This window comes from Schistocerca piceifrons, chromosome 5 (genome assembly GCF_021461385.2).
Source record: "Schistocerca piceifrons isolate TAMUIC-IGC-003096 chromosome 5, iqSchPice1.1, whole genome shotgun sequence".
Taxonomy (NCBI): domain Eukaryota; kingdom Metazoa; phylum Arthropoda; class Insecta; order Orthoptera; family Acrididae; genus Schistocerca; species Schistocerca piceifrons.
Window position 1 is genome coordinate 293,740,473 of NC_060142.1, and position 24,979 is coordinate 293,765,451.

At 39.2% G+C, this 24,979-nt stretch overlaps 1 protein-coding gene across 1 annotated transcript in view; it reads left to right on the forward strand.

Annotated features, from left to right (window-relative positions):
- Nucleotides 1-24,979, forward strand: part of LOC124798952 (myb-related protein A) — a 71,664-nt gene that overhangs the window by 25,170 nt on the left and 21,515 nt on the right. The window contains exons 3-11 of the mRNA XM_047262485.1: nucleotides 72-221; nucleotides 7,111-7,343; nucleotides 7,566-7,815; nucleotides 7,859-7,920; nucleotides 9,617-9,811; nucleotides 10,258-10,421; nucleotides 11,525-11,757; nucleotides 15,155-15,247; nucleotides 15,569-15,871. Of these exons, the coding sequence (XP_047118441.1) occupies nucleotides 72-221; nucleotides 7,111-7,343; nucleotides 7,566-7,815; nucleotides 7,859-7,920; nucleotides 9,617-9,811; nucleotides 10,258-10,421; nucleotides 11,525-11,757; nucleotides 15,155-15,247; nucleotides 15,569-15,871 (1,683 nt within the window). The remainder of the gene's footprint in view (nucleotides 1-71; nucleotides 222-7,110; nucleotides 7,344-7,565; nucleotides 7,816-7,858; nucleotides 7,921-9,616; nucleotides 9,812-10,257; nucleotides 10,422-11,524; nucleotides 11,758-15,154; nucleotides 15,248-15,568; nucleotides 15,872-24,979) is intronic.

Consider the following 24,979-nt stretch of genomic DNA (forward strand, 5'->3'; position numbering starts at 1 on the left):
CCCTCTGATCTGTGAACCATTGTGTTATACATAACGTGTGTTAAACAGTAGCGTGGTGCCTTATGTTCCAGGATTCCCGGCTGAAGCAGCTGGTGGAAGTGTACAGTGAGCGCTGGGAGATAATCGCGAAACATTTCCCTGACCGGTCGGACGTGCAGTGCCAGCAGCGCTGGCAGAAAGTCGTCAATCCGGAGCTCGTCAAGGGTCCATGGACGAAGGAGGTGAGCACTTCCGTTTTATTTTGTCTTTTTCCCTGCAGAGTGAGTAAACAGTTCTGAGAGTTTTGAACCTCGGTACTTTCTGAAAGAAGAAGAAGATGATGAAAATCTCTGCTTCCATCGGTGGTGCGATTTTGGACAATGTATTGACATTTCGGTGAAGAAATACTGATGCACAGCTGGAATTACGGCTAATAGACATACATACATACCACCCGTATCCCAAGACCTCTGTGTTTCCTGGCTTTTGAGTTGATGAACGTTCGGTATACGCAGTGAACATAATTTTGAAGTTTGTTCCCTCGAAGATGTTGGGACAGACTGTGCAGAAAAGCATAGTCACTCCCACGGGGCCTAGCCTTCACATTTGCCTCAATTCGAAGAGGAAGAGAGGGTGCAGAGAGAGCGCTAGTCATGGCACGAAAACAGTCCCAAAGCATGGCAAAACCACTTGTTGCTCGAGCGACACCCTCTACGCATTGCGGGCTAAACACATCGAAAAAGAGGCAAAATCGCGACTTGGCAGGTGACCGTAAACGCCTCGTTAGCTAATGTGCAGCTTCTTTGTTGTTTGGCCCATTGGAAAAGCGCAGTATTACGTGCCTCCGTGAGAGCGGTCTTTTACGAGGAACCAGCCACGAAATGTTTTCTTCGCGGTATTTAGGTAGATCTGCATTCACTAACAGCCACGAATTCTGTTGGGTTTGAAACTGATGTGACACTCTGTTTTGATCGTTTTTCGACCACTGTTCTTACGCCCTATGGCACAGCTGCGACGGCCATACTCTTCCTTGTAGATGAGTTGGACAATCTGCATCGGTTTGGGCAACGGAGTTCAGTGTGTGGTTATGGGCAAGTCGATACACAATAGGGTGTCTGCCATTCTTTTACGTCTCCACGCGACCCATCTCAGTGTGCGATGATTTCATACAACCGGCTGGCACAAACATACCACTGCTCTACTGTGACTTGCATCAGCGTGGTACCCGTTCCACAGCACAGCAAAACGATCAGTGTCGGGGAATTACGAGCAAGGATCAATCAGTGTGCCCATTTAAGGCGGGGGGGGGGGGGGGGTGAATAGTATTTCATCCCATAAGCTAATGTTGCGGCTCATATACTTGCTGCGGCACAATATGCCGTAAAGCCGAGGCTTCACTTACAGTTACAGCATGACAAAAGATATGAAAGACGGGGATTGTCTTTCTTTCGCCAACAATAAGTAAACTACACCCGTTGGAGACCAGGTATACCGATATAAATGCATATACGCCCTTAGCATAAAGATTTCGTTTGAGGGAAGAATTAATTAACTATGTCTCATACAAAAATAAATATTTCTTGTGCTGGCACGTTAGCAGCTCGCCGCGACGTCGTTTAAGGGAGTTACTCGAAGGGCCTGTCGACATAACTACCACACTTATGTAAATACGGTAAAGATTGATCCGATATCCTGCCGAGTAAGCGCAGTTTTAACGATGGGTCGTCTTTACTAGAGCCATGCTTCGTACTAAACTCTCTTATAGTTGACTGATCACAACTGTTAAATATAGTGAAACCTGCGCAAGTATAAGTAGTTCAACAAATCAATTTCCTCTCATTAATAACGCACAGCTTTGAGGAAGTAAGAAAATACAGTGTAGTCTCTACCGTGTCATTATTCGACAGTTAAAAGATTTGTTCCTTGAAACAGGTACCAAAAATCCGGTCATTAATTCGCGATGCGCGGTGAGTAACGGAGTGTGGATTGACAGATTTTGTCACGAATTTTTATGAAGTTGTGTATCGTATGCAGCGTTTTTCAACGTCCTTGTACAACTGTGCCATTTATCGCAGATAGTTGGTGCGCACTTAACCGAAGTGTAACTACAGAGATTGCCATATGCTGGATGTGTTAAACAGCGTAAAAAATCTTTAGTACGGACAGCTTTCTGGGGCGGAAAAAGTGTAAAATACGTAAGAATGATCATTAATAATTACAAACTAATTACATGAGAAATCATTTTGTGTGAGATTTAATACTTTCCTTGCTTGCAGATTTTTCCATAAAATTTCGGCGAAAATTCTGGAAATCTGCAACTTGCTGCCACGATATTTCGGCGCTGTCTTCTGATCATCTATACGTGAATACTTGTGAGGATACTCTGAGCTCACAATATTTAAGACGGCGCCGGCACATGCGTTGTGGGTCCAGTTGGCGTTGCAGATATCTGCCAGTTCGCCCGAAATTTTATGGACTAATCATTTTTTTTTTGCCTTATTCTGGAGAACGAGCCGGATTGACTATAGGACAACTGAAGTAGAGAGGGGTGCCGTAAGCCTTCAGTCCTACCGTAAGTTGGTCGCAGCAGTCACACAATCGCAGTTACGAGGTGCAGTGGAGAAGAGCAGGCGATAAGCAGCTGGAAGGTGGTACAGTGGGGCAGGAGCGGGCGACAGACATCAGACAGCGAGTTCTCACTGTGCTCCTACAATTCATTGACAACAGAGGGCTGTCGGTAATTGCTAACTGCAATACACCCTGAAGAAGGCTCAAATGGCTCTGAGCACTATGCGACTTATCTTCTGAGGTCATCAGTCGCCTAGAACTTAGAACTAATTAAACCTAACTAATCTAAGGACATCACACACAGCCATGCCAGAGGCAGGATTCGAACCTGCGACCGTAGCGGTCGCTCGGTTCCAGACTGTAGCGCCTAGAACCTGAAGAAAGCGCCTTGCAACGGTCGCCGAAACGTCGGAATTTTCTAAATGACAATACGGCCTCGAGTTTTGTTAACTGTGACAACGGCCGCGGAAGCCTACGTTTTCATCTAACTGAGCGCTGTTTGTCACAGTACTATATACGAGGAAGGAGGACTTACTAGGGAAGTTTAGTCGAGTGGTACATACTACCGTACAGATCTGGAATAATCGGGGTTAGTTCCAGATGTGATAATGTTAAGCTACCGTTGTTAAGCTTATTTAGAAGTGTACGTAATTTTATGTCCTATGAACGAGGTGCCCAAGTCCATGTTACCGTTTTCTGGAGTTTTCTATGTTCAGTCGTACAACCATTTGAACTAGGTATGCAGAAGTTTATTTTCACACGTCATGTATTTTCTGAACAGCAGCTCAACTGCCCACCAAGTACCAACTTGAGGCCTTCATGGGATAGAGTTGCGAAAATTTCTGTACGTCCAACCTGGACATTCCTCTTACACTGACTGAAAATGGACATAATTTGGGGAGCAGAAACTGGGGCAAACCAGGGAACTTCTCTTAAGCTTCAAAAGTAAATTAATTAATGGAAATATTTTCTCGGTATTGTGATAATCATCACGTATTTGTTTGACTGTCACCCGGTAACACTGATTTCACTATTGCTGTTGATTTTGTTCTGCCCAACGTCACAGTTTTTGGTGCTTTGGAATCATTAAAAAAAGTTTGAAGCTTAGCCTAGTACTGTCCACTGATTCAAAAGACATTTGATGTTTAACGGTATAATAGCGCGTTGCTAATTCCGTTGCTGTTACTAATTTGCCCTATTTAAATGAATATGAAACAAAATAACTATCCGTTTTTAAATGCTTACAGAGTACAAGTGTGATTATGCTTTCCGCTGCTTAATGATCCTTAATGTCAGCTCTCCTCCCGTGTGCCATAGAAACGCATCATAACTTCCACATTCTACTTCCTAGTCACTTCATTTTATGGCGAGCCATTCATCTGAATATTTTTCTTGGAATGAACACTTCCATTGAAAACAAACACTTCAGTGATTTTACCGCTCAAGAATACTCCTTCAGGAACTCCTGTCAACCGTGATAAAAACTTTAGTTATCTTGCTTAACAACCGAAGTTGAAATATAGGTCCATGCAAGAATTTGGAAAAAAATACAGTGTACGAAAATAATTATCTGAAATTCGAAATCCGGGACAAACTGCCGCCCCGAAGTATTTTTCGGTACATAGATTTCCTTAACCTGAAACCGGGACTGTCCCGGAAAATCGGAACGTCTGGCAACCTTAATAAACCATAATATTTTCGTCTTGGCAATTTTCTTGTCCTCCAGTTTAGAAAAAAATGGCTCCTTTCATTTGAAGTGGTGAGAGATCGAAATACGGTGCCGTATTCGACAGAACGAATGTTTCTTACAACTGCTTTTAATTTAAGTTCATGGCTGACTGCAATACTAGCCCTGTGGCGCTGAAGAAATTCGTTAAAAAAATATTTTAAAGAATGTAATCTCCTCGCTTACAAACTCGCGAAATAATAGAGTATGACTGTAGCGCGCAAAAAAAGTAAGCTTCGAGGCACATGCACAAAGAACGAAAAGTGTGGTTATTTTCTGATACTAAGTTCGTAAGCGGAATTGGGAGAAAATGCAAATATCAAAATTAAAACAAAGTATTCATTAAACGTGCACATATCATACGTACAGTTTCCATCGCAGTTCATTCGTAATCTCACTTGATCGATTTCCCTTCCGCCCCGAGCATGATGGAATCACTTCGCTCATCATCTCTTGTATTCGGCCCCCACTCCCGAGCAACTGCCAAGGTCACGAGTGATAAGCTTGCTGAACGCTTCTGCTGACCGCCCCCACAGAATACAGCAACTGATAGGTAAGGGCTAGTATGTTATTATCATCATCATCATCATCGCTCAGAAGTGACGTGTGGCCGATTATTATGCAAAAATATTACGGGATCGTGCGCATCATGTTAACGATGCTGATAGTACTTGGGGTAACAGTCATGATCTAACAACGACGGTTACTGACCGAGTGTATAAACTGTGGTCTGCGTTAAGTTTGTGCATTAGTAAGCAGGTGTCCTCTGTGCATTAGTAAGCAGGTGTTCTCTTCCCCTTTTCGATGCAACAAGTGTTATGTATTATGAAGGATGTTATGAAAATACTTTCGACAATGTATAAGATTCTCTCTCTCTCTCTCTCTCTCTCTCTCTCTCTCTCTCTCTCTCTGGTGTTTGTTAAAAATAAATACGTAGGCTAATAACAGTTTAGCCAAGATCTGTCATGAGGTCTCAAGTGAGTGATGTTCAGGCGTTAAATGATTATGCATGACCTCTGTGGATAGCAAATAAGCGCGGCAACCAAGGAATTCGATGACGCACGCTTCGGGAGCCTGAATGGGCACAACAATCATGTTCAGCCCAACAGGGATAAGTTGAAGCAAGGTCACGGCGACTGCTTGCCAAGGGCATCACGTGTCGGGAGACGTGAGGTGTGACGTAACGGCCGGTCGTTATCTTACGTCACGGCAGCAGTCCGAAGGCCGCGGTTCGAATGCGCTCTACTGCAAGTCAAGTGGCGTCGACAAGGATTGCCCAGCTGATGGAAACGCAGCTAACTTCGCTTCCCTCTTCTGTTTCGCTTTTAATTTTACAGGACACCTCTTTGAATAAATGTGAACGTAAGCTTACTGTACGATTCGTCTTGCGCTCTCATACAGCAAAATTAAAGTTATAATGGAACATTGTTTCAAAATAAGACGACCAATTCTGGAACGTGCTACTTGAGCGCGTGTTTTCATTCCATCTCTTCAGCTCCGACTTTGGGAAAAGTTAAGGTTCTTTCTAGTGTAATTTCTATAGGATGTTTGTGAACTTCATCCGGGGAGTTAGAACTCTGTCTTGCAATAGCGGAAACTCAAGTGATATCAGATACGACACTGTACAAAGAGACTGCATTAATGTCACGAAAATATTTGACGTTAAACAAATTCACCACAGTGAAAGTATTCGGTGTCATTAAATTTTTGCGTTACTTACGGTTCTGGTGGTGACGAAGCCTTTACATGGCTGGTAACACCCGTATCTGGTGATCTTGTGACTAATAGCATACCAGATAGAAAAGTCTACATGATGTTGCAAGAGGGACTATGCACAGTTTCTCTTTCGGAATTTTAAGAAATTTACTCCCTGCCAAGTATCACAATCATTTTACGAACTTACAAACATATATTTGGTAGAAGTCATTAAAAGTACCCAATAAAACAGAGAGAGAAAGTTAGCAACTTGACCAATGCCATTCATGGTTGGATATGGTCTTATGGAATAAAAATATTGACAGACTGGGAGGTATACTGTTTGTGTTTAACTTATTATGGTATCCATTGTGTCACATTCCATGGTAATTCATCTATGGTGGTCACAATGAAAGAAAATGTCAATATTTTGTCACCTGGTTCCATATGAGTGACTAAAAGGAAGTTTCGAAAGTCACTTGGCTGTGATGGTGAAACTGTTATAGAGAATTCAGTTCTTGAAATGGAGTTTCAGGGAGTGAATGGCTTTTATTTCTCAAATTTTGGATGGGTTTAATTCTCAAGTTTGTGTACCCTGAAGTTCTTCATTCATTTTATTGAGCGAATGAATCTACAATTGCGATCTTTATTTCTGAATTTCCAGTTAGACAGGAATCTCTTCTTTATCTCAAATCACATATTTAATAGTTTTCGTGGGTTATGTGGCACAGTTAATACAGCATTGGATTCTAACTAGGCAACAGCTGGGATAGTAATTCTTGCCTGACCTCTCAGTTACAGGTTTCCAATATTGTGCGCAAGCCACTCCTAAGTATATGCTCTTGCCTTGTCCACCCTGTACTGGTGTTTATCTCAAATGACCTTGATATTAATAGAATATTAGATACATTTACCTTTGTTCAACAGTTAAATGTTTCAAATTACATATCTGTAGGATGTTCGGCCCATTTAAATTGGGCATAAGGTGAGAATTTCCTAGTTCCTTCTTCAGTTTTGCCATTGAGATTGATGTGTTCTTTCCTGTCAGCAATAGTTAGACTTTGTGATAACAAATCCTTATTGTCTGCTCTTGTGTTTTATGTTGATATAATATGGCATGATTTGTTGTCCAATGTCAACAGGAAGATGAAAAGGTTGTGGAACTGGTTGAGCGTTATGGACCAAAGAAATGGACGTTGATTGCCCGCCACCTAAAGGGCCGCATTGGCAAGCAGTGCCGAGAGCGCTGGCACAATCACCTCAATCCTAACATAAAGAAGACTGCGTGGACAGAAGAGGAGGACATGGTCATCTATAGGGCGCATCAGCAATGGGGCAACCAGTGGGCTAAAATAGCAAAGCTGCTGCCTGGCAGGTATCTGTCATTCACTTTGCTTCCTAGTGTCATATGAGGAAGATGTACCTTCTTACAGAACAAACAATGAATAATGTAATTTAAAACAGTAAAAGGTGTCAATTCATCACAATTCTCTATTCTATTGTGTGTCAGTTTGGAACACATGCCAGTGATATTACTTTCTCTTTACAAAATTATTTAAATTCAGTTGTGTTTAATCATAGGTCATTTTCTTCATAGGACAGACAATGCAATAAAGAATCACTGGAACTCAACAATGCGCCGCAAGTACGAATCGGATGATCGTTGTGAGGGTCAGAGTCGGCGTGCTAAGGCGAGGGCTGCGAAACAGACGAGTGTCGGTGCTAGTGTTTCCAACTCGACAGATGATATTGACGATAAATCAGTTCAGTCACAGTTCCGAAACAACCTTACTACATCAGCGTCTCGTAGTGATTATTTGGCAAGGTCTGCTGACACATATAGCAATGTGAGTATATGGACTGTGATGATTGCAGTAACATGTTTGACAGATTTCAAACAAAATTTGGCGTAACAATTATGTTTCTAATTCCTTCAGAAATTTATTTAAAAAGTAAGTAAATCTTTGTGCAGTTGGTATGTAAATAAGTATTCCTTCAGCATGTATAGAAGTTATTTAATGATAGTTTGTTTTATTGTTTGTTGCTAGTAATGTTGGAAATTGTGCAGCTTAATCAAGGTTCTGTTAGCAGTGCAGTGATAAATTGATGTTGGCACTTATTGACATCTTTAAACATAATAGTTTATGGCTAAAATATAGATCCCCCCCTTTCTACATGATACCATATTGGCTCATAAATTCTTGTGTTTGTGCTTGATTTTGCTCTCAACTGCAGTATCAACAGGATGGTAATGTAGTCTGTAATTTACTATCCTTTATGGAACATACAGATATTTGACAATGATCTTTATCATAGTTTTCCCTACAACCTCTGAAGATAATCTGCGGATAAAAAGTAGAAGAAAATGTGTTTTAGATCTGGTAGTGGATAATACAAAATGTACAGAGTGGTCAGAAACAGCCTGAAAAGCTTGTGAGGGTGTTGCAGGGTAGGTTGTGCTGAGGATTAATTTTTAAGAAAAAAATTTGATACATCACACTGTTTCTGAGTTGGCCAGCATTGATGTAAGTCAAACAGGCCTTTCTGTGCACAAACCCAAACAGCCTGCCGGATACAATTATTGTCAGTTGTTCTCATAGCATAGACGATAATGCACGAGACAACTCAGCCTTTGGCTTGGGCTTCATCCTTGCTATTGTCCCACGTGCTATTTTTGAATAGCTCTCTTGTTCAGTTATAGGAAACCAAAAGAACAACATGCTTGGTAACACCGTCTCTGGCGGGCTGCTTGAGTTTGCAAGTGTGTGCAATGGTCTGATTGCTTAACTTGAAAGCTAATTAACTCATAAACAGTGCAACATATCAATTTTTTTCTTAATAATTATTTCTCAACACATCCTATTTATTCTGCAATATCCTTATAAGCGTTTCACGCTGTTCCTGATGATCCTGTATGTTTTGTATTGGTTTGGTTTATGCTGCGGACTGGAAGCAATAATTACTTCCAGTGACTGATATTAATGAAGAAATAGTGAACAGATCTCAAAGTATTAGCTGCTCTTTATACAGATAAAAGTGAATTGAATGTATTTCAGTGGATTTGTAAACAGCTTTGAAGATTTAAACCTGCTCACTAAACTGATGTTGACATGCATTCTTTGTTTTGTAATGTGGAATTTTGTACTATAATCCATAAAATAAGTGATCTGTTGACATTTGCTTTTTATTTATTGCTCAGAGTTGATTGTTGGATACCCTACAAAAAAGATCTTACTGTTTTAGCCTTAACTAGTCAGCCATTTATATTTTAAGAATGCAAATGGGTGGCAGTGAATATCAGATATAACTTCTCTATTTTGTTTGAATGTTGTCTGTTCTGAACATTCAGAACAGTATTCTGTAATTAGACACAAATCAGGTGAAATAATTGCTAACAACTTTAAGAAAGGGAGCTGGGAAAGTTTTATGATGTGTGTTATAATAGAGTTATCCTCGAATACCCTGTAATACTTCTTAGTATTGAAATTGTGGGTGGGTACAAATGTACTGAGACGCCAGTATTATTTGTAATAAGGAATGTTTAATTGTTGAGATGCGTATTTGTATATGTAGTTGTGTGCTTTCAAGAAGCAGGGAAGTATATATGGGAGAAATGAAGGGTTAATACATTTTTGAACTTTTTAACAGGACAAACTGGTCACCAGCCAGCTGTGACCAGCAGACTCCAAATACAAGTTTTCATTCATCAGTCGAGCAAGTTGCTCCATCATGTGGAACCCTGTTTCCTTCGGAGCAACTGCATGAACATTTCTTCAAGTCAGATTCGCCAATGAAACTGGCACGTCCAAATACTCCAGAGTACATTCTGTCATCTCCCCTCAGGTTTGTATTATAGCCTGTAGAATGATTTTGTTCAGTTCTGCTGGCAAAATACTAGTAGAATAGAAACTACTGGCCATCACGTCCAGGTCCCCCTAAGAGAGCCAAGTGAACTTAGAGATTGGGGTATTCTTACCAAACAACATTGCCCAGTTTTCAGTGTAATGAGATTAAAAATAATGCTGTAAATCTTTTAGGAGGAGAAAATATCTTCAGCAAACAATTTTAATGAATTTTTCAAAGCATGTACAAAATTTCTAATGGGTTTCAGTAAGATGTTACACAACAATTGCGTGATTCATGTAAATGTACACCCTCCCTTCAACCCAAAAATTTTTCAGGACACTTTTTTATGCCTTAATTCAACAGTTTTATTTGCTATAGATATTTTTTGAACGGTTACTACCTTGCAAAACTTGGAGAGATAATGCATTTGTGTTAAATTTCAGGTATTTCGATATGGAAATGCTATCTCATCCAAGTCCCATGAAATTGGAATCCGATGAGGGTTTTTCTGATGTTAATGTAATGGATTTGGTACATGGAGATGGTTATGGTTCTTCAGACATATCACCAGATAAGAATTTGGAGGATCGTAAGAAGGGGCCGATTGGTATGTGCGCAATACCATATAATTTATTTTCTTATTTATATGAGTTTTTGTTTACTTTTAGGTTTCTGTAATTCGAACTCTATACTTGCATATACAATTTTTTTTATTGTTTTCATGTGAATAAATAATAATTCAACAACAGTTTTATAAATGAGAAATTGTTTTTAAAAGCTCTCATGTTATGGATTATGTGGAAGTTGTGAATCATGTTAGGAACCAATTTTGAGTCTGTAGCTGTAGTTGAAGTAAAGATGGAATGATGTGGATGTTTTTGGAATTAAAATGGTGAAGAGGAGGAGAATAGAATTTGCATTCAAGTTTCAAAACTGACCAGTTATAGGTCACTTTCTCCACTCACCAATGATTAATAGTTCTCCATCATAATTTTTTCCATTTATTATTTTTATTGTGAGAAATACCATATATTTCATGTATTAGTGCAACATCCCTTTTGTGGAAATGCCTGAGGTTGAGAGATGGTGTCTTGATGATTGATTTGTTAATACAGAATACACACACTTTTGGTTGATTTCTGTTTTATTGTATAGTCACTGACAGGAAATTTGTATACCACGCTGACCTTGGGGCAGTGTAATCATCTCTCTGTTGTTGGGACTCATATTGTGTGGTGTTGATTTTATGTTACTTGCTGCAATACTTAGCACTGAAGCAGAAAATGCAGGTTTACCAAGAGAGAGAAATAAATAAAGAAAGAAAAAATAGTAATGTGGATGTTTTCATAAAATTACCATTGCTAACTTGAAAATTAATACAAGAATTTCTGTAAAATTCAGCAAAGTGTTTTTTTCCTCCATTTCTTAAATACCAATTAGTGCTACACTGTTTTTTATGTGAAACATAAGAGTTTTAATCTCTGTTTGGTCTTGGAAAAGTTGAGTGTGTTGTAGGTCTAATGAATGAAATATGGTGTATAATGTTTAAAATATTAAGGATAGGGTAATTAATTTGATGAATTAATGTGACTGATAGTTAAATACAAGAAATTATTTGCTGTGTGACTAATGTGTCCATTTTTGTATTGATATTGTTCATATTTTTGCCAGTAAAACTAGCAACTAATCTTCCTTCTGTGGATGACACAGGTTTGCGATTTGATGGTCAGACAATCCAGAACATACAGTCAGAGCTGGCAGCTGCTGGTGTGGTTAGAACAGGGAGCCTGATTCCATTTTCTCCGAATGTTGTTGCAGCAGCCAAGATGTCATCTCCACCGCCAATATTACGTAAAAGTATAACTCGAAAGCCAATAAAAGTTGAGCCATGTGACAATTCCCTTGACAATTTTGCATTGAGTGAAATGGCTGCTTCTTATCAGGTATGTTGCAGCTCACCTTATCTTCCAAATATTTGGAAGGAACTTGGGAAGTGCATGGAAATAGTTTGTAGTATTAGGCCTAAGATAGTTCCCTAAAGTAAATAAATGTTTTTACTACAGATATGTCAAACATACATGTTGTTTACTACTTGGTGAAGGCAGTCTTAATATAATTGGAAACTAAGGCAGTGTAATGTGTTACTCATACGTAGGCTCAAAAATCTCGACCACTTAATACAGTGTTACTATTCTGTTACATTTTAAGGAGTGTTGGCAGAAATATTGTTTTGATTCATTCATTCAGTCATTGTGTTCTGTGGATTCCTTCAAGATGTACAACATTTAGTTATGTGGAACAAAACAGAAGCAAATTGTAGAAATTTAATCTTTATATTGTATTAATAATAAACTACCACTATACAAATCTTCTATCCATCCTTATGGCTGCATAATTTAATTAAGCTTCTGCCTTCTGAGTTATAGGAAGTAGCTTCTGTTCTATCATATTCGTAGATTATCATTTACTTGATTGCATTGGTTACAGTGTCTGAATGACACTGATTCACACCTCTCGACTTTAATTTCTCTAAAATTGTTGAAATATACCTTCACATGTGGGAAGGAAGCATGGCATTTTATACAAGAAATTTTAATTAATTTCACCCCCCCCCCCCAAAAAAAAAAAAAAAAAATTCACACACACACACACACACACTCTCTTCTCTTTGTTCCTAAATTGCTGACTTGGCAATTCTTTGATGCCTCGCAATGTGTCCTGTCATCTTATCCTTTGTTTTAGTAGACATGTTGTGCCATTAATGTCTTTTCTTTCCGATTCTGTTCTGTATCACATCATTAATTATCTGATGTACTCATTTGATTTTCAACCTTCTTTTGTAGAACGATATTCACAATGGTTCTATTGTTATCGGAACTGCTTTAGTGCACATTTCACGCAAGGACAACTGCAGACAAATGCCTTCAGAGAAGACTGCCTAACACTTACCTTTATATTGCACAAAATTTCTCTTTTTCGGAAACACTTTTTGTGCTGTAGTCAATTTACATTTTATAGTCTTTCTACTTCAGATGTTGTCATTTATTTTATTGCCCAAATAGTATAACTTATCTGCTACTTTTAGTGTTTAATTTCCTAATCTAATTCCTTCAGCATCATCCGATATATTTCGACAACCTTGGCTTGCTCTTCTTTTACTTTCGCTGATGTTCATCTTACAGTCTCTTTTCAAGACACTGTTCATTTCATTCAACTGCTCTTCCATTTATATTACTATCTCTGACACAATGTCATCAACAAACCTCAAAATTTTATTTCTTCTTCCAGAGCTTTAATTCCATCCCCAAATTTTTCTTCAATGTCCTTCACTGCTAGCTCAATATGCAGATTGAATAACATTGGGTAAAGGTAAGAACCCTGTCTCAATTCGTTGCCAAGTGCTGCTCGTCGTTTGGCTCCTGTCTGGTTTCCGTGCAAGTGGTTGATAACATTTCACTCACCGTCTTTTATTCCTGCCACCCTCAGAATATCGGTGAGTGAGTGTATTCCAGTCAACATAGTCAAAAGCATTTTGTAAATCTCTGAGTGTTATAACTGTAGGTTTGCCTTTCTTCACTTGATCACCTAAGACAAGTCACAGGGGTCACTATTGCCTTGCATATTCCTATAATTCTCAGGCACCCAAACTGATCATCTATGAGGTTGGCTTCCACCATTTTTCAGCTCTTCAGCACCTACCTTCTGTGGAAATGAAGTTATTGTATTCTTCTTGAAATCTGTGGGTATGTCTCCCAACTTGTATGTTCTGCACAGTGCAGGCCGAAATAAGATATTTTCTTGGCATCTTCAGTAATTTTGAGGGTGTGGTTTACTCAAAATGTGTTTTTTAGATTTAAGTCTTTCAGCGTTGTGTCAAATTCCCATCTCCCTATCGCTTTCCGTAATGTTATTTTCAAGTTTGTTTTCTTTGTAGAGTCCTATAAATTCATTCCACTGTTCAGCCGTCCCTTCTTTGCATAGCACAGTCCTGGAATATAAACTCTTAATATTTATACCGGTGTTTATCGTTTCTCCAAATGTCTTATCAGTTTTCTATAGTGGCATCTATCTTTCCCATAGTTTTGCATGCTTCCTACAGATTTGCATTTCTCCTCCAGCCAGTATTACTCTACAATTTTGCACCTCTGACAAGCTTATTTTTCTCCAAGTCTGTATTCCCTTTTCCCTGGTTTAGTTCCTGTTTATTTCTGTGTATAGACTGGTTTCCAGATGTGCAGCATTTAACAACTTGGCAAGAGGAAGTTTTTCCTCGCCATTTGGCTGTCAGTTTTCAGACATGTTATAGTAATTGTAATTTTATTAACCCTGTAGATTATACATTGTGTGTGAAGCAGCACATGATGATATAGGACAAGTAAAAAAAATGGAAAAATGGAGATGAGATGATACATATTTTAAAAAATTATGGTAGTGAACTTGTAATGATACAAATGTTCATGTTTACATGTGTAATGTCAAGAAACAGAAGGGGTGGGGGGAATATGAATGAGCCTTGTCCCTTGTATCATATATATATAGACACACACACACACACACACACACACACACACACGAAGTAGAATAACTTTAGTCATGTCAAAAAAAGTTCTTTTCTACCACATTTCCTTGTACAGAGTAAAGGAGCCGGGGGGAGGGGGGGGGGGCAGGCAGGCAATGTTGTACACAAATTATTTTGAAAATATGATGCAATTGGATAAATTAAAAATTGCTCACGAAATGGTGCCACCCACGAACATATAAAAGGTTAAGAAAATGTGCAAGCTTTAGGAGCCAGTAGTCGCTCCTCCTCCTGGCAGGAGAGTTCAAAGGGAAGGAAGAGGACTGGCAAAGTTTAGCAAGAGAGGAGAGTTCAGAAAAGTCACACACTACCCTGGGTCAGGGGTGACCCATCAGGTGGGATGAGAAGGAAATTTTTTGTCATTATTGCTTGAAAATTTTCAGTTGTGTGATTTTATGGGTAATGATATTGGTGATAGTTGTACCTGTTTGAAAGCTGCCACAGGTTTACCTGTGATATTTTCACCGTAGCTGATGAGCATTCCAAAGCCAACTCAGTTTGTTTTGGCATGCAACTGATCATGGTTGCTAAACTTAGATGTAATTCAGCTGAAGTTACCATCTTTACTAGGGGAGGAATCTTAAACAACTACAGACATATTATACACATGAGACATTAAACTTCAGTTGCAAATTTAAGGCTGTAAAAGTAAATGTTAGTTGTAAAAATTGTCGTATAGCAACTCAAGAGGAAATTCTTAAACTGTTTTTGCTGTTATAATGTGAGAGGCAGTTTTTGTGTGTATGTTGAAATTGTTTCAGGCATCTGACATGAGTGATTCCCCAGCATACAGTACAAATCTGCTTTGTAGTCCATCAACACCTGGGAAATCAGTTCCATTCAGTCCTTTGCAGGTAAAACTTGAAAAGTAGAGAATGTTGTAAACTTATAAATATGAAAATTTTTTCCTGTTAAACATTAAGTGAGAGCACTGGCAGTCTGTGGCAACATACTGTTACCATTTTTGTTAATACTGTGTTTGAAAGAAAAAAAAAAAAATCTTTCTGTCAGATGTCACAACTTCCTTCTGTAGAGTTTTCTCTTTTAGCAAAGCATTTTTGTTCTAGAAATTAATTTTGCTTAACATGACAGTCATTTTAGTGGAATGAATTTATTCTCAGATTAATCCTACTTTTAATTATTATGACTAATACAATTATTAATTTTATTTGCAGTTCCTGAATACCAGTTTTTCGCTTGAAGACAATTTTTCAAGTCCTTTCCGTCGCTTTGCTACTGGCCAGTCCACACCTGTTCGTGGTGGCGGAGCAGATGATGCTCAACAAGAAGATAGTCCTGGACCATTGTGTACGCCTAACCCTCCTCTCCCAGTTGGTCTCTTCAAGAAGGAACCATCTAGCAAAGAACACTGTACGCCAAGCAAGTCGAGGCGCAGTCTGCTTAGTACACCACGGACGCCTACTCCTTTTAAGGATGCTTTGGCTGAATGCCAAAAGAAGGGCGGTGTGAACTACATGGTAAGATGGATTATTAACATAATACATTTATGTGCTTTCTTTTGGTACTAACAAGGGGAAGGCCTCAGATATGGCCAGCCAATTCGGCTCAAATTTAGCAGGTTGCTTGTGTGCGAAACGAAGGACTCTTTAAGATATTTTGGCTCAACACCCCCACAATTTTGAGAACATCACCCCTAAAGGCTATAACGAGCAATCAACTCATAATTGGAGGCATCGATAGATAATTGTAAATAGAGCATTTTTCATCATCAGGTATGGGGTCCGCAAACGCAAACTTTTCCAGAAATCGAGGAAAGAAACTTTTACAACTGCCGCTTCTGTACCCAAATGGTAAATGCTTTTCGCCGACAGCGGTGATAGTGCAACGGCCGAGGTAACTGGCTGGGAATCGGAAAACCTGGGTTCGAATCTCGAAGAAACCTAGCGGATGTTCTTTTCATTTGTATTTTTCCATATCTCAGTTGATACGGATAGGAGGGTTAATAAGGTAACTAAATCAATAAAGAATGATGATAATAAGGTAGGCAAACTAATTTCCCAAACGCCGTGAATTAGTAAAGTATTAAAATTTTAAGCCTTGTCACATGAAATCAACTCCGAGTAAGAGTGCTGCGAATTCCTCATGAGGGATCACAGGTAGCCTACCGCGTGATGCTTGTTTACTGCGAGGCACGGGACAGAATGCACGCGGGGAGAGTTATGTTGTCCTGGTTGCCTCTTCGTCATACCATAGTTGTGAACCTGGTGTCCAGCACGAACCTTATAGACGTCAGTCATAAAGAGTTGTTTTCTGTCATTAGGCTGCCGAGAACCTTGCGGATACACTTAGTGATTTTTCCATTGTTAATGCGCCGAATGAAATACGTTTTGTGAATGAATATAGTGTTCTTCTGTAAGTAACATACGATGAGTACAGTATGTAGTTTGTAGTAATTAGCTCGTCTGTTTATGCTGTAGTAACTAGTTATTGTTTGTGGTGTCATGTCTTTCAGGTGCATATTCTGAATAATGGAAGATGTACACCCTTTGACTAGCGCTGTAATATATAGTTGGGAGCCTGTCACAGACGATGGCAAGCGGGAAGTAACCGACGCTTTGTTTTGGTTTGTAAAAGTGTTGCAGGACAGATGAATTATCAATGCACTACTGGAAGCAGGCAGTTCTGTTTCTCTGCGTTTCAGATTGATAGGAGCGGCTATCATCGAGCAATTTTTGGAGCTGACGAATGAAATGACTTTTGTTGATACTGAAGTACTATACCATGAAGACGAAGCAGAAGGTGATTCAGTGGAAGATATCCTGACTTGTGAATTGCAGAATGGTCGTAACACTTTGGAAATCTCCACGTCACTGGGAATGTGTGCTTCATCTGTTCCCGATGAGTATTACGAACCAGTTACTAAACAATTGAAGTGCGGTGCTATACTCCTTGGAGTGAAAGTAAAAGCGGTAGTGCTAGCTAGGAATCATCCAAATTGGAACTTACAAACACTGAAAAAGAATGGAGCAACAACAGCCCTGAAAGGGAAGAAGGACTTGAAATTGTGGGAAAGTGATATCGTTAAAGGAGGGACAAGATATGACAAATACCAGGCGATAAATAAGTGGACATATGACCGATTAGTCGTAACGAGAATGTAACAACGAGAATACTTCAGGAGTGGGCTGCGGGGGCAACACTTCAATATACAGCCAACAAAGATTTTACATTTGCTGCATCATTATCTTGGGCAAATTACGTAATCAGCATGGTTTCAGAAAACATCGTTCTTGTGCAACGCAGCTAGCTCTTTATCCGCATGAGGTAATGGCCGCTATCGACAGGGGATCTCAAGTTGATTCCGTATTTCTGGATTTCCGGAAAGCTTTTGACACCGTTCCTCACAAGCGACTTCTAATGAAGCTGCGGGCCAATGGGGTATCATCTCAGTTGTGCAACTGGATTCGTGATTTCCTGTCAGGAAGGTCGCAGTTCGTAGTAATAGACAGCAAATCATCGAGTAAAACTGAAGTTATATCAGGTGTTCCCCAGGGAAGCGTCCTGGGACCTCTGCTGTTCCTGATCTATATAAATGACCTGGGTGACAATCTGAGCAGTTCTCTTAGGTTGTTCGCAGATGATGCTGTAATTTACCGTCTAGTAAGGTCATCCTAAGACCAGTATCAGTTGCAAAGCGATTTAGAAAAGATTGCTATGTGGTGTGGCAGGTGGCAGTTGACGCTAAATAACGTAAAGTGTGAGGTGATCAACATGAGTTCCAAAAGAAATCCGTTGGAATTCGATTACTCGATAAATAGTACAATTCTCAAGGCTGTCAATTCAACTAAGTATCTGGGTGTTAAAATCACGAATAACTTCAGTTGGAAAGACCACACAGATAATATTGTGGGGAAGGCAAGCCAGAGGTTGTGTTTCATTGGCAGGACACTTAGAAGATGCAACAAGTCTACTAAAGAGACAACTTACACTACACTCGTTCGTCCTCTGTTAAAATATTGCTGCGCGGTGTGGGATCCTCACCAGGTGGGATTGACGGAGGACATCGAAAGGGTACAAAAAAGGGCAGCTCGTTTTGTGTTATCATGTAATAGGGGAGAGAGTGTGGCAGATATGATATGCGAGTTGGGATGGAAGTCATTAAAGCAAAGACGTTTTTCGTCGCGGCGAGATCTATTTACGAAATTTCAGTCACCAACTTTCTCTTCCGAATGCGAGAATATTTTGTTGAGCCCAACCTACATAGGTATGAATGATCATCAAAATAAAATAAGAGAAATCAGAGCTCGAACAGAAAGGTTTAGGTGTTCGTTTTTCCCGCGCGCTGTTCGGGAGTGGAATGGAAGAGATAGTATGATTGTGGTTCGATGAACCCTCTGCCAAGCACTTAAATGTGGATTGCAGAGTAGTCATGTAGATGTAGATGCAGATGTAGAAATTTCAAATCAGAGTATAAAATTCTTCAATGAAATGTCACTAAATACGTCTCTCATAAGGAGGTACAAAATATAGAAGATATGCAGAAAGTGGCGGCTCTTTTCAGCACGCAAGCGGCGTCACTTATAACCAGTTTTAATCGTGATTACGTGATCAACACTGATCAAACAGGATGCGAGTATCGGGTGAACATTCGACGCACGTTATCACATAAGGGAGAAAAACGAACCCTTGTCGCAGTTGCTAGTAAAAAAAAGTAACACATTCGTACACGGCACAATATGCCATCACAGCCTCTGGAAAAGTGTTGCCTAAGGTTTTCCCGTGTTTACAAGAAACGAATGTTACATTTGGTCCTTGGGTTATAGAAGAGGTCAGTCGTCGAACCGACTCATTGAAAAATGTTTACATTAGCTGCTCCAAATCCGGGAAACTGACGAATGCGATTTACAGAACATTTCTTGAGAATGTTTTAAAACCATACGTTTCTGATAGCAAGTTTTGTCTAATAATTGGTTTCCTGGAGTGTTCAAGTTAATACTACAATATATGACACAATGTTTATAGATGGCGAGGGTCAGCTGACGTGCACAGTAAAAGCAATACCGCCAAACTGCACACCCTGTGTACCAGCTGTGTGATATTTATTTCTATCACATGGTTGAAAACTTTATTTGCAGGCTTCAGAATTGCAGTGCAGTGTGCTTCTGGAAACCCAGCGGGAATTGCACAGATGCAATAACTATTCACAGCATAATTCATAACTAACTTCCAGCACCGATTTTTCAGGCAATGAAATTGTATGTGTGGTAAGTGTCAAAATTAATTCCCGAAAAAGACATATTTTAAAATGTAAACCAAGTTTGTTTTCCGCCGACTCTTCGGAAGGAACAGTGTAGCTGTCGAAAGATTGCATTCATTAGATGTTCTTGGCGCTGTGAGTATATGTTTCGAATTTTTATATGACAAGTACCATCCATTTAGTTGTTTGAAGAAAAGTGAGGTCACGTAACAGTGACTGGAAGAGCCATTGTAAAGTGACGTGGAGTAACATTTTAGTTGTTTACTATCCCAAAAGGTTTGAGAAATTTATTTGCCTACCTTATTATTATCATTCCTTATTGATTTACTTACCTTATTAACCCTCCTATCCCTATCAATTGAGATATGGAAAAATACAAATGAAAAGAACAACATCCGTTAGGTTTCTTTGAGATTCAAACCCGGATTCTGCGATTCCCAGCCAGTTACCTTGGCCATTGTGCTATCAGTGCTGTTGGCAAAAAGCGTTTACCATGTAGGTATAGTAGTGGCAGTTGTAAAAGTTTCTTACCGCGATTTCTGGAAAAGTATGCGTTTTTGGACCCCATACCTGATGATGAAAAATGCTCTATTTACAATTATCTATCGATACCGCCAATTTTGAGTCAATTGCTCATCATAACCTTTAGGGGTGATTTTTTTCAAAAATGCGGGGGTGTTGACCCAAAATATCTTAGATTCCTTCGTTTTAGGTTGTGCACAAGCGACCTGCCAAATTTGAGCCGAATCGGTTGGCCGTGTCTGAGGCCTTGCCCTTGTAAATTGCATGACTGTGTGTTGGGAGGTGGAAGTGTATATTAATTTGGTAAGTTAGTAAATTTGTTCCGCAATTTTTCATGGCTTCCTTGTTTCTAGTGTGTTGTAGAGCAGTGATTCACATCAGTATGTAATACAGTGTGAATAGCAGCATTTGAGCCTCCCTAAGTTGTTGAGTTTGAATGTCTTTGTCTATGGAACCGTGTCATGCCATTTACAATTGATATGCAGCCTATTATTATGGAAAATAAACTCTGTTTCCTAATATCCATTGTGCAGTGGCAACTGTAAGAAAATAATCATAAGAGCAGTTTGTAAATTTAAAATGCAAGTACGGGACGCCTTTATTATGCTCACATAAATTTATTGGTGATGGTAAGGTGAAAGGAGGTAATGAAACAGACTGTCTTTAAAGAATTTTTTGTAGTAAGAGAAATGTACCACCTAAGTTTTAGTAGCATTAGATTATTAGAGAATGTTGCTTGTACGTTAACATTGAAAGTTGTTCCGTTTTTTGATTTCGAGGGTAGTAGTGACAAACAAATTTGTATTGATAGTTTGTAACATAAAGAAAAAAATATAGTTTAAATGTTTTTGTAATATGGAGAATTGTAGATATTCGTTTCATTTTTAGCCAGCTTCTTTGTCAGTGTATCCTCCAGGAGAGGGAGGTAGGGGAGATATTTACCGTACTCGTACTAATGGAACTATTGTCAAAGCTTAAAGTAATCACCCAGAATTCTGCTACTTTTCTCCTTGTCCATCCTCTGTGCCAGGTAACGCTGACCGAGATGAAAAGTACCTCTTCTTGACTGTGGAAGATGAGAAATTTTCAACTAATAGTACTGCAGGTTATCGTTGTTGTGATGTGTGAGGAAATTCAAAATGCATTTCATTCTGTAATTTTCATATTTCTGTACACTTTTGACTAACTAGTCCACACAATACCACATATGAATGCATATAATTTTCTTGATATGAATATAATAGGGAAACATTCCACGCGGGAAAAATATATTTAAAAACAAAGATGATGTGACTTACCAGACGAAAGCGCTGGCAGGTCAATAGAAACACAAACAGACACATACATACACACAAAATTCTAGCTTTCGCAACCAACGGTTGCTTCGTCAGGAAAGAGGGAAGGAGAGGGAAAGACGAAAGGATGTGGGTTTTAAAGGAGAGGGTAAGGAGTCATTCCAATCCCGGGAGCGGAAAGACTTACCTTGGGGGGAAAAAAGGACGGGTATACACTCGCACGTGCGCGCGCGCGCGCGCGCGCGCACACACACACACACACACACACACACACACACACACACACACACACACACACATATCCATCCACATATACAGACACAAGTCTGTATATGTGTGGATGGATATGTGTGTGTGTGCGAGTGTATACCCGTCCTTTTTTCCCCCCAAGGTAAGTCTTTCCGCTCCCGGGATTGGAATGACTCCTTACCCTCTCCTTTAAAACCCACACCCTTTTGTCTTTCCCTCTCCTTCCCTCTTTCCTGAAGAAGCAACCGTTGGTTGCGATAGCTAGAATTTTGTGTGTATGTATGTGTCTGTTTGTGTTTCTATCGACCTGCCAGCGCTTTCGTATGATAAGTCATATAATTTTCTTGTTTTTCATATTTGATTTCTGCCTTAGTTGATTGTCTTAATAACCTTTTTTGCATATTTTTAATGTTTTTCTAACAACTTTCCATATAAATGATAGTACCACATTTTGTACAAGTAATTTATGTGTTATATTTTTTTATAAAAAACTATATGTGAGATCTGTTTTATTCGTTACTGGGACTAAAAGTAGAATGGTGAAAAGATCTTGTCAGTTATTTTGGTTTTTCATGAACTTTTCATTTTGAAAGCATGTTTTATGAAGCAACATCTTTTTATTCTTAAGCTTCAATGACACTTCCTCCTATTGAGAATTATTGATCACTAATAGCTTCATCACGAGTATGTGGAGCTCTATTTCCCACAATGCATTGCATTTTCTGATATTAGTGTAACACCATCTGCATCATTGTCATTGATATGGAGCAATAAATAGTTACGGATTTGACCTCCTGATTGCCATTGCTTCTTAATATTAAAATGTGTCCCCTTGATATTATGAACTCCCACTGTTTATCTACACTTTTACAGTATAGGTTTTTGGTTCCATTCTCCTTGTTTCCACACAGTAATCAAATACTAAATTTCTACGTTGAGTGCACCCAATCAGATGTTCACCCAACTCCAAAGCTAAATGCAGTATTGTGGAATTATGGCCGACCATATCTTTGATCAGTCTCAAGAGTCATCCAACCCCCCCCCCCCCCCCCCCCATGCCCTTAATGTTTGCTTGTTCAATCCTTCAAAATGTTGAAGTACATTGAATAAATGCTTCAATTATTAAATCAATTCGTGCATGAAGTGATTTGTACTAAAAAGTGGAAGTTAATTCTGTACAATTAATTACTTCACCAAGAAAGTGAGGTAGAAAAAAATATGAAGGAATAATGAACAGGAACTCTATAGATCTGAAAGATGACCTGATTCATGAATAATGAAGGAAAAAATTAGATTCTCACTCTGCTCATCATTCTCATTGAAATAGTAACTACAGTAGATCTACAATTATCCAAGTTCTGACCATCCAAATTGCTAATGATTCAAATCACAAAATAATGATTCAGTCTCTGCACACTATTATCCTTCCGTCTGTGAACCTAGTGCAAGTGCAGTATGAACATTATTGGGATGATAGTGACCGTCACCAGGTGGACTTTTACTGTTCCTTCTGATTACTAGCCACTCTGTGTGTCATGTACTTCCCGACTGTACTCGTTGTTTTGTTTGTTAATGGCTTTTGTTGTCCACCATGGCTTCCAAATTAAAATGTATTGTGTTATTGTTAGCAGGACAGATAGAAAATTTTAGAGCAATCAGATAGAGCAGTTACGAGTAAACAGTTGACTGAGATGTACGATGTTGGACAAGCAACAATTTCAGATATTAAAAGGAGCAAACTAAACTTTTAAACTTCGTATCAGCGCTTGAAAATGAAGATGAAAGTTCCTCAAGAAAAACAATGAAGGCAGCAACAAACACAAATTTACAAGATGCCATTTTCAGCTGGTTTTTGCAGCAAAGTTCCATGGGAAAACTAATTTTTGGTCCAATTCTTTGTGAAAAAGCTAAGATCTTAGCTCGGAAGCTTGGTTGTTCATTCTTTAAAACTAGTAATAGTTGGCTAAGAGATTTTAAGTGCAAGCACAGCGTCCGTGAAATAGATTTAAGTGTCAAGAAATTATGAGCAGACTCCAAAGCTGTAGAAGATTTTATTGAAAAATTTAAAGTTTTAGCAGACTCCCGTGATGATGAGCTTTTGTACAATGCTGATGAAACCTGTCTTGTTCAGAAAGCTCTGCCTAAAACCAATTTAGCATCTAATAGGGAATGTAGTGCTCCAGGACAAATTTAGTAAGACCGTGTTACGGTGCTTACCTATGCGATCTCTGCGTGAAGCTATAAAATACCCCTTTTGTTGATAAGTAAGTCAAAAAGCCCAAAAGTATTTCAAAATGTGAGAAAGCTTCCCCTCTTCTTATAAAAACCAACCCAAGGCTTGGATGTCGGCAGCATTGTTTATCAAGTGGTACAATGAAATTTTCATCTGTGAAGTAAAAAAGCAACAAAAATCTCTTGGAAAGGAAGGCAGTGGAATATTTTGATTGTTGATAATGCACCAACTCCTTCCACCGGAGAACTGTTGGAAAGAGGAAATGGCCAATTTACAACAATCTTTTAACTGTCAAAGTCCAAGCTTGTTGCCACCAGTGGACCAGTCTATCGGAAACCATGAAACACCATTACAGAAGGGAACTTTTGTTAAAGAGTGATGACAAAGAAGGTGTGTTGGGTAATGACAGAAAAAAAAAACATAAATGTGAAAAATTTCGCTTACGTGTTATCTGAAGCTTTGAGCTTGGTTAAGGCAGTCAATCAAAACATGCATGGAACAAGTTGAAAGGCATATCAACTGAAGAGGAGAAGGAAAAGGAAGAGGAGAAGGAAAAGGAGAAAAAGGCAAAAGAAGCTCAAGAAAAGGAAATGGAAGAGACAGGAGAAGATGAGGATGTCAAATTAAACACCTTTCAGCTGTCTAGTTTCCAAACTTATTTTATTTGGCTACCAGTTTTGGTGATTTACTACGCCATCTTCAGGCCCTTGACCAATGTGTAGGAAGATTCCATCTCACTTCAGGTGAAAGGTGTTTAATTTGACATCCTGTACTGAACAGCCGAGTCCCGCAACTATCTCTGAAATGATGGACATACAGAGGAGAAGATAAGGATGACGTGTCACTTGAGGAATCAAGAAACATTCTTTTGAAAATTCCTGAATGTTCAGAAGTTAGTGCTGAAGCTACAGCAGAAAGGATGGTATGTGTTCCGTCAGACCCTGGGTTTCAAATTCTAAATGATGATGAAGATGATGAACTTGTTGAAAGTGTGAGAGAAGAAAATGTTGAGCAGTATGACCTTAATGTGGAAGTTGAAGCATACGCGGGACCATCAGCTAGTGAAGTG